Consider the following 10,742-nt stretch of genomic DNA (forward strand, 5'->3'; position numbering starts at 1 on the left):
GATATTGATATATTCTAGACAGATATATGTTGACCTCAATGGGACAACAGGGTCTAATAAAGGTCAAATAAAATATAAAATTAATAAGGAAATTGCTGGTCTAACTGTGAAAAGTATTGCGTGTTGTCTCACAGGTGTTGCGTGTTGTCTCACAGGTGTTGCGTGTTGTCTCACAGGTGTTGTCTCACAGGTGTTGCGTGTTGTCTCACAGGTGTTGTCTCACAGGTGTTGCGTGTTGTCTCACAGGTGTTGTCTCACAGGTGTTGCGTGTTGTCTCACAGGTGTTGTCTCACAGGTGTTGCGTGTTGTCTCACAGGTGTTGTCTCACAGGTGTTGTCTCACAGGTGTTGCGTGTTGTCTCACAGGTGTTGTCTCACAGGTGTTGCGTGTTGTCTCACAGGTGTTGTCTCACAGATGTTGTCTCACAGGTGTTGCGTATTGTCTCACAGGTGTTGTCTCACAGGTGTTGTCTCACAGATGTTGTCTCACAGATGTTGCGTGTTGTCTCACTGGTGTTGCGTGTTGTTTCACAGGTGTTGTCTCACAGGTGTTGCGTGTTGTCTCACAGGTGTTGTCTCACAGGTGTTGCGTGTTGTCTCACAGGTGTTGTCTCACAGGTGTTGCGTGTTGTCTCACAGGTGTTGTCTCACAGGTGTTGTCTCACAGGTGTTGTCTCACAGGTGTTGTGTGTTGTCTCACAGGTGTTGTCTCACAGGTGTTGCGTGTTGTCTCACAGGTGTTGTCTCACAGGTGTTGTCTCACAGGTGTTGTCTCACAGGTGTTGCGTGTTGTCTCACAGGTGTTGTCTCACAGGTGTTGCGTGTTGTCTCACAGGTGTTGTGTGTTGTCTCACAGGTGTTGTCGCACAGGTGTTGCGTGTTGTCTCACAGGTGTTGTGTGTTGTCTCACAGGTGTTGCGTGTTGTCTCACAGGTATTGTGTGTTGTCTCACAGGTGTTGTGTGTTGTCTCATAGGTATTGTGTGTTGTCTCACAGGTGTTGTCTCATAGGTGTTGTGTGTTGTGCTGCCTTCTGTGCCTGTTGTCTGTCCTGGTTTATCAGTTGTCTGACCTGGTCTACCAGTTGTCTGACCTGCTCTACCGGTTGTCTATCCTTCAGGCCACACCCCCCCAGGAAAGCCCAAGCTGACCAGCTGTAGGTCCCCAGATAAGGAGACCTTCACCTGCTGGTGGGAGGCAGGCTCTGATGGGGGGCGACCCACCACCTACTCCCTCTTCTACCACAAAGAGAAGTGAGTGGTTATACAGACATACGACATGCCCACTGGCAAGGAGGTGGACACCCCCGAAGCAACACCACCCCCCCCATGTCTGCATTACCCCCTATTACATGCTCCCTCCTAAAAACCATTGGTCACTGGACACACCTCCACACACAGGCTTAGGTACAAACACGCTGGTGTTTTTCAGGAATTGTTTATGTAAACACAAAGGCAAAGGATGTTGACTTGTTTTTTTCCCCCTGTCATGTAAATAGCAAGACTGAAAAATCATAACAATGCCTCCACACGAACACTTGTTATTCTGGCTCCTGTCTGGACATGTTGTTCATCACTAATATCACATTGTCATCTCTGTGTCAACGCTCCTTGTCCAGCTCTGACACGGTCTATGAGTGTCCAGACTATTTTCCTATCTGTCTGTCTCTGTGTCTCTCTCTGTCCCTGTCTCTCTCTCTCTCTCTCTCTCTGTCCCTGTCTCTCTGTCTCTCTCTCTCTCTCTCTCTGTCCCTGTCTCTCTCTCTGTCTCGCTCTCTCTGTCCCTGTCTCTCTCCCTGTCCCTGTCTCTCTCTCTCTCTCTGTCCCTGTCTCTCTCTGTCCCTCTCTCTCTCTGTCCCTCTCTCTCTCTGTCCCTGTCTCTCTCTCTCTGTCTCTCTCTCTGTCCCTGTCTCTCTCTCTGTCTCTCTCTCTGTCTCTCTATCTCTCTGTCCCTGTCTCTCCAGCTCTGACACGTTCTATGAGTGTCCAGACTACCTCACTAATTGTCTCTCTGTCTCTATCTGGAACTGTCTCTCGCTGTCCCTTTCCAGCTCTGAAACAGTCTATGAGTGTCCAGACTACCTCACTAACTGTCTCCCTGTCTCTCCAGCTCTGAAACAGTCTATGAGTGTCCAGACTACCATACAGCGGGGGCCAACTCCTGTTTCTTCAACAAGAATGAAACGTCCATCTGGGTCAACTACAACATCACTGTAGTGGCCACCAACGCCCTCGGCAACAACTTCTCTGACCCTGTGGATGTAGACGTGGTCTATATAGGTAAGAAACTTGACCCTGTGGACGTGGTCTATATAGATAAGAAACTTGACCCTGTGGATGTGGTCTATATAGATAAGAAACTTGACCCTGTGGATGTGGTCTATATAGGTAAGAAACTTGACCCTGTGGATGTGGTCTATATAGATAAGAAACTTAACCCCATGGACGTGGTCTATATAGATAAGAAACTTGACCCCATAGACATGGTCTATATAGATAAGAAACTTGACCCCATGGACGTGGTCTATATAGGTAAGAAACTTGACCCCATGGACGTGGTCTATATAGATAAGAAACTTGACCCCATAGACGTGGTCTATATAGGTAAGAAACTTGACCCCATAGACGTGGTCTATATAGGTAAGAAACTTGACCCTGTGGATGAAACTTGACCCCATGGACGTGGTCTATATAGATAAGAAACTTGACCCTATGGACGTGGTCTATATAGATAAGAAACTTGACCCCATGGACGTGGTCTATATAGGTAAGAAACTTGACCCCATGGACGTGGTCTATATAGAAAAGAAACTTGACCCCATAGACGTGGTCTATATAGATAAGAAACTTGACCCCATGGACGTGGTCTATATAGGTAAGAAACTTGACCCTGGGGATGTGGACGTGGTCTATATAGATAAGAAACTTGACCCCATAGACGTGGTCTATATAGGTAAGAAACTTAACCCCATGGACGTGGTCTATATAGATAAGAAACTTGACCCCGTGGACGTGGTCTATATAGATAAGAAACTTGACCCCATAGACGTGGTCTATATAGATAAGAAACTTGACCCCATGGACGTGGTCTATATAGATAAGAAACTTGACCCCATGGACGTGGTCTATATAGATAAGAAACTTGACCCCATGGACGTGGTCTATATAGATAAGAAACTTGACCCCATAGACGTGGTCTATATAGATAAGAAACTTGACCCCATAGACGTGGTCTATATAGATAAGAAACTTGACCCCATGGACGTGGTCTATATAGATAAGAAACTTGACCTGTGGACGTGGTCTATATAGATAAGAAACTTGACCCCATGGATGTGGTCTATATAGATAAGAAACTTGACCCCATAGACGTGGTCTATATAGATAAGAAACTTGACCCCATGGACGTGGTCTATATAGATAAGAAACTTGACCCCATGGACGTGGTCTATATAGATAAGAAACTTGACCCCATGGACGTGGTCTATATAGATAAGAAACTTGACCCTGTGGATGTAGACGTGGTCTATATAGGTAAGAAACTTAACCCCATGGACGTGGTCTATATAGGTAAGAAACTTGACCCCATAGACGTGGTCTATATAGATAAGAAACTTGACCCTGTGGACGTGGTCTATATAGATAAGAAACTTGACCCTGTGGATGTAGACGTGGTCTATATAGGTGAGAAACTTAACCCCATGGACGTGGTCTATATAGATAAGAAACTTGACACCGTGGACGTGGTCTATATAAATAAGAAACTTGACCCCATAGACGTGGTCTATATAGATAAGAAACATGACCCCATGGACGTGGTCTATATAGATAAGAAACTTGACCCCATGGACGTGTTCTATATAGATAAGAAACTTGACCCCATAGACGTGGTCTATATAGATAAGAAACTTGACCCCATGGACGTGGTCTATATAGATAATAGACTTGACCCCATGGACGTGGTCTATATAGGTAAGAAACTTGACCCTGTGGACGTGGTCTATATAGGTAAGAAACTTCACCCCATGGACGTGGTCTATATAGGTAAGAAACTTCACCCCATGGACGTGGTCTATATAGATAAGAAACTTGACCCCATAGACGTGGTCTATATAGATAAGAAACTTGACCCCATGGACGTGGTCTATATAGATAAGAAACTTGACCCCATGGACGTGGTCTATATAGATAAGAAACTTGACCCCATAGACGTGGTCTATATAGATAAGAAACTTGACCCCATGGACGTGGTCTATATAGATAAGAAACTTGACCCTGTGGACGTGGTCTATATAGATAAGAAACTTGACCCCATGGACGTGGTCTATATAGATAAGAAACTTCACCCCGTGGACGTGGTCTATATAGATAAGAAACTTGACCCCATAGACGTGGTCTATATGGATAAGAAACTTGACCCCATAGACGTGGTCTATATAGGTAAGAAACTTGACCCCATGGACGTGGTCTATATAGATAAGAAACTTGACCCCATAGACGTGGTCTATATAGGTAAGAAACTTGACCCTGTGGATGTAGACGTGGTCTATATAGATAAGAAACTTGACCCCATGGACGTGGTCTATATAGATAAGAAACTTGACCCCATAGATGTGGTCTATATAGATAAGAAACTTGACCCCATGGACGTGGTCTATATAGATAAGAAACTTGACCCTGTGGACGTAGACATGGTCTGTATACAGAGAGAGTATAGAGGATATACAGAGAGAGTATAGAGGATATACAGAGAGTATAGAGGATATACAGAGAGAGTACAGAGAATATACAGAGAGAGTATAGAGGATATACAGAGAGAGTATAGAGGATATACAGAGAGAGTATAGAGGATATACAGAGAGAGTATAGAGGATATACAGAGAGAGTATAGAGGATATACAGAGAGAGTATAGAGGATATAAAGAGAGAGTATAGAGGATATACAGAGAGAGTATAGAGGATATACAGAGAGAGTATAGAGGATATACAGAGAGAGTATAGAGAATATACAGAGAGTATAGAGGATATACAGAGAGAGTATAGAGGATATACAGAGAGAGTATAGAGGATATACAGAGAGTATAGAGGATATACAGAGAGAGTATAGAGGATATACAGAGAGAGTATAGAGGATATACAGAGAGAGTATAGAGGATATACAGAGAGAGTATAGAGGATATACAGAGAGAGTATAGAGGATATACAGAGAGAGTATAGAGAAGGTGCTACACACCTCCATTGGAAGAGTTCCAAAATAGCTTGAGAATAGAGAAAAAAATGGTCTAAAAAATTTGACTGGTAAAACAAAATTGGACTGTAGTAAAAAAGGTCATAAAAAGTATGGCATGCCTGAATGTTTATTCTTCAGGTTATCACTGAGCAGACAAATACTCCCAAAATATGGCCCTTGTGTCTGCTCTTCTATAGTCATTGACATTAGCATCTGTCTGTCCCCCCTTTTCAGTCCAGCCACACACACCAGAGAACGTGACGGTAGGGGTGTTGGAGGACGAAGATGGTCCCTTCCTCAGGGTGTCATGGGAACCGCCCCGTAAGGCCGACACACGTTCCGGTTGGATCACCCTCATCTATGAGCTCAGGGTAAAACTGGAGGAGGCGGAGGAGTGGGAGGTACTTAAACACAACTAGCATTTTTGCAACAGAAACCACAAGCTACAACATTCAAAACATTCACAATGGCAACCACAATCATGAAGTGATGCCTTTGCAGCTACACTGAAGAAGAGGAAGTGATGTGGTTAGAAATGATTTATTGGGAGCGGACAGTTGGTAACCTCTAAGCCAGTGATCCTCAATCCTGCTCTTAAAGAACTGCTGTACCAGCTTGTGCTCAGCAGTGAACACTTGTCTCGCTAATCAAGTTGTTGAGGCTAGTGTGATGAAGGCATGAAGCTCATCCGGGATAAAGAGCTGGAGTATACTGCAGGTCTCGAGGATCACCGTTTTCTAAGCTACATCAAGTATTGTCTACACCAGGGTCTCCCGGATGGCGCTGTGGTCTAAGGCAGTGTTAGCTGTGCCACCAGAGATTCTGGGTTGGAATCCAGGCTCTGTCGCAGCTGGCCGTGACTGGGAAGTCCATGGGGCGAAGCACAATTGGCCCAGCGTCGTCCGGCTTAGGGAGGGTTCGGCCAGCAGGGATATCCTTGTCTCATCACGCACTAGTGACTCCTGTGGCGGGCTGGGCACAGTGCACGCTGACCTGGTTGCCAGGTGTACTCCAGGCTTTCCTAACATTGTTTATTTTTACAATTTGCGATTGTTTATACCGATCTAAAATGACGCATACATCCCATGATGCTTTGGGGAAGATGCAAGACTGAGTTAATTTGTTTTCCATATTCATGATTATTATTGTTGTTATTATTATTTGTATTATTATTATCAGTAAATAGCCTACCTGATAGATGTTGTTAAACTATGTATGGACATTTTTGTTGTAAAAGTGGGGGGAGAAAAAGGTTGGAATCCCCTGATCTACACTGAGGTAGCAGTTAGCCTTTCTATGCACAAACCAGTCATCTGCCCTACAGCTACAATGCTAGACTGGCCAATGTCTTTATCAAGGGACCTGTTAAATAATGATTAAATATACTTCCCTAGTTAAAGATTGTTCATTATTGCTGAGCTATATGAATAATCAACCAGTTAGACCAAAACACAAAGCCATCACGGATCGTTCAGAGAAAGTTCCTGGAAACGTTTTAAAGCCAGACGATCAAAGTTAACATTAACTATGTAACCCTTATATCATTACTCAGAAAAGGGTCAGGTCTGTTTCTTAGAAAGTTAATGCAGGAAGTAAAATCAATCCCCTGTCCTGTGTGGCAAAGGTGGAGAGTTTAATTCCCACAGGGGTAACATACACACACTAGAAATGTATGCATTACACTGCTTTGGATAAAAGTGTAGGTTTATTAAAGTACTCATCACATCAATACCCTTGTGGTTATTCACGATCTGTAATATTATCTTGTGTGTCTTTGCCCTCACAGGAGCACCGCGCAGGCCAGCAGAAAATGTTCAACATCTTCAGCCTGCACTCTGGTGGTGTCTACATGGTGCAGGTCCGTTGTAAGCCAGACCACGGCTTCTGGAGCGAGTGGAGCACCGCCAGCTATGTCAAAGTTCCAGACTGTAAGTCTGCCAACCATGCCTCTATACTTGTCATAGTTGTATATAATATATATATGTCTAGACAGCACCGCAGTCACTAATGTGCTGTTCTGCCTCCAGCCACTTGGAGGAGTTTATGTGATGTCTGTCAGGTAGTAAAAAAAAAAAAAGAAACATTTCTCTTTCAAAAGAAGTTGCATACTAATGTTATTTTCTTGTTGTGTTGACAGACATACCCCGGGAACGATCCATGTGGATCCTGATAGCCGTCTTCTCTGCCTTCATCTTCTTGATTCTCACATGGATTATCACCTTGAACAGAAGCAGGTACAAAGAACCTTCTGAAGTCACGGTCACGAGATCAATCAATGAAGAAGCTGCTTGCATAGCAACAGTACTCTCCGTTCATGAACAGCTCACTCACTCTGTCACTCTCTCTCCCCCTCTAGTGTGAAGCACTGTCTACTACCTCCCGTTCCTGGACCTAAAATAAAAGGATTTGATCAACAGCTTCTCAAGGTAAAGTGATTTTATTAGTTCACTCGACGTCTCAATGTTTCTCAGGGTTAAGTGATTCCACCGTCTAATTGTCCTTTCCACTAAACCTCTTTGCTCTGTCTACAGAAGGGCAAGCCAGAAGAGGTATTCAACTCCTTGGTAGTCCAAAGTTTCCCCCCGAGGTCTACTGACTACGAGGATCTGCTGGTGGAATACCTGGAAGTGTACGTCAACGAGAAACAGGAACTGATGCCGGAAGGAAAAGACCTCCAAGAGGTTGGCTGCCTCAAGTCCAAGAGCCAATCGGACAACGACTCGGGCCGGGGCAGCTGTGACAGCCACACCTTGCTGATGGAGAAGTGTGGAGGTGTGGAGTCCAAGGACGAGTCGAGCTACGAGGAACCCGAGCTACTGCAAGGCCAGGCGGGGTCTTGGGAGAGGCTGGAGAGGGGAGACAGCCAGGTGGTGGACACCCCAGATTCATCAGATGGGAGGGTTAAGACCTGGCCATTAGTCTTCTCCCCGTCAATCCATGGATCCTCCGACAACCACCACTATGGTACACTTGAGATGCCCAAGCAGCACAGCACAAGTGAGATAACATACAGCATCCCAGATCATCTCTTCGCCACATCCACCTCCTTTCCCCACCACCACCACCCAGAGTACAGAGACAGCCTGGGAGAGTACAGCGATTACCGTCGCAGCAGATCCCCATCCACTGGAGTTGCATACCGCTGGGAGGCCCAGCACCACCCCCAGGCCCACAGCAACTTCAACATCCGCAATCTGGAGCACCAGAAAGAAGCCACGGGGCTTGGGCTGCCCCCCTCCCGGTCCATGGAGTACGTGGAGGTCCAGAAAGTGAACCAGGAGAACCAGCTGGTCCTGAAGCCCCTCTCCAGCCACGGCCGGGGCCTCTTCCAGGTGCAGTTCGGCAGGGCCGGGGTGGACTACAGTAAAGTAAACGGGGTGAACAATGACAACGTGCTCTTGCTGCAGAGGCAGAGGGAGATGGCTGAGGCTGGGCAGTACTGTGACTACCGGGCTAAGGAGGGGGCTTCGGCTGAGAGATATCCCACACAGCAGCAGGGCAAGACGGCCAAAGACGGACCTGTAGCTACCCAGCTCCAGGAGAGCACGTGCCTGACCACCAGTGGCTATGTGGACACTGCCCCCACGATGTCCACCTTCTAGACGAATCTACCCTGCATGAGGGTCTGAAAGACAGTCTGTGTGCTAAACTCCCTGCTCCTGCTGTAGTCATGAGCTGGGTTGTGACATCACACAGTTAAACAGTTTGCTATTGTGTTTGCTTCTGTCAGTCTCCAGCTCAGCACAGGAGTTTTGTACATTGAGGATGCCTGGATGGATAGTTCTGTGGAGAATACAAAATGGTTCCCTCGAAGGCTAAGCTAACCTCCCAAAAACGTACAAACACTTTGAGATAGTGAGGAGAGTTTCTGTCAGAGGCGGAACCAAAACCCTTTAGCTCACAAATTGTTAAAGAACCAACTATATATGCGTACTCCATGCAATAACCGATGGAAAACAGTTTTATGCTTCAGAATCCACAGACTGAACAGCTATATATTTATTTTTTTAATATACATGATTATTCATGATAATGAATGTATTTGATCATAATGGTGTAAATTCAATTGTATGCTAATGATTTCTTATTTCAGCTCTGCTGTTTCTCTATGTAATGCAAATTGAAACTCTACTGATTTCCAAAAGGTATGACTGCAGACGATTTCCTCAACCGACTTGCAAAGTAAACCTTTCTGTGGACAGATATTATGCGGGTGTAATGTGAAATGATTCTGGTAGAACCACAACTGGGGAAACCTCTAAATGAATCTCAATGTATTACTCTGACTTTTATAAATGTGTCTAGTCTCAGAGAGATACTGTACCAGCGGATGATTCAGTGTTTTGGTTTAGAAAACGTTTTTCTATTATCTGTAAGTACAATTTTGTATTAAAGAAAATAAAAAAGTACAAAGGGAAAAGCACAACAAAAAGAAATACAGGGATATTTTTCCATACCGAGTTTATTTTGGTGTAGGTACATACAGATTCATTACTATATTGATTATTTGTTCAATCAAGTATATTGATGATTTGTTCTGTGAATTAAAATGCTGCTCATTAAAGATGTAATATAGACAAATCAGGTATTATGTATTACTTCTTCTAGATTATTCCCGTGAATTGACTTCTAAATTAGCCTCGGAAGTAATTATTATACAATAGAACCATAACTGCAATGACTTTATGAAAAGACAGACACACATCAGTCTTCAATGCACCATCTGGCATGTTCTATAGAGGAGCATGAAGGAAAAATTAAACACATATCCTGTCTCACATCTCTAGGTGCTTTTCAGTGTTGACAGTATTAAAACACAACTCCGGTACCAAAACACTACTACAAACAAGCTACAATGTGAAATCGCATTTGATTTCCATTGATAATTTGTGTGTGATTTTGTTGTCAGCACATTCAACTATGTAAAGAAAAAGGTTTTGAATAAGAATATTTCATTCATTCAGATCTAGGATGTGTTATTTTAGTGTTCCCTTTATTTTTTTGAGCAGTGTATATTTTAACACACTTTCTGCACATTGTTGATCCGTGTATGTTTTGTTCAATGAAAATCCAAACTTAAGCAATTAAGGCGGATAATCATTTCGACTGCATGAATACATTTTTCTTATGTTGTCCACAAGATAAAATTAATGAACAGAGAGGTGGGGCTTGCAAGAGGATACGTATGCTTACTGTTTTCAAAATAAAAGCTGTGTGACTCTGACATTACCTGACCATTTGCTCCAGCTAGCTAGCTTTTGCCAGGTTAGTTATACATAATAATAATAACAAGTAACGTTAGTTAGCTAGCTGGCTGCCTTCCTTCAATGCTTGGTGGCTTTATAGACAGGGAGGTTATATTAACCCCTAGAGTTGATGTCTGCGTCCTGGAGAAATCGAATTATCAAAATAATAAAATCCCCATCATAATCCGTCAATCTAAGATAGATTTAAGATAACAGACAACAGTTATTTTGCATGAGCTGCGTCTCAATACATTGCATCCTTCCTCATC

General features: G+C 44.0%; 1 protein-coding gene across 3 annotated transcripts in view; it reads left to right on the plus strand.

Annotated features, from left to right (window-relative positions):
* Positions 1-10,411, plus strand: part of prlra (prolactin receptor a) — a 35,687-nt gene extending 25,276 nt beyond the window's left edge. For all 3 annotated transcript variants that reach the window (XM_064977363.1, XM_064977362.1, XM_064977364.1), the window contains 7 exons: positions 1,119-1,251; positions 2,108-2,277; positions 5,462-5,628; positions 7,014-7,155; positions 7,365-7,461; positions 7,584-7,653; positions 7,759-10,411. In XM_064977363.1, the coding sequence (XP_064833435.1) occupies positions 1,119-1,251; positions 2,108-2,277; positions 5,462-5,628; positions 7,014-7,155; positions 7,365-7,461; positions 7,584-7,653; positions 7,759-8,829 (1,850 nt within the window). In that variant the 3' untranslated portion in view covers positions 8,830-10,411. The remainder of the gene's footprint in view (positions 1-1,118; positions 1,252-2,107; positions 2,278-5,461; positions 5,629-7,013; positions 7,156-7,364; positions 7,462-7,583; positions 7,654-7,758) is intronic.
* Positions 10,412-10,742: the final 331 nt, after the last annotated feature.

This window comes from Oncorhynchus masou, chromosome 11 (assembly GCF_036934945.1).
Source record: "Oncorhynchus masou masou isolate Uvic2021 chromosome 11, UVic_Omas_1.1, whole genome shotgun sequence".
Lineage (NCBI taxonomy): Eukaryota > Metazoa > Chordata > Actinopteri > Salmoniformes > Salmonidae > Oncorhynchus > Oncorhynchus masou.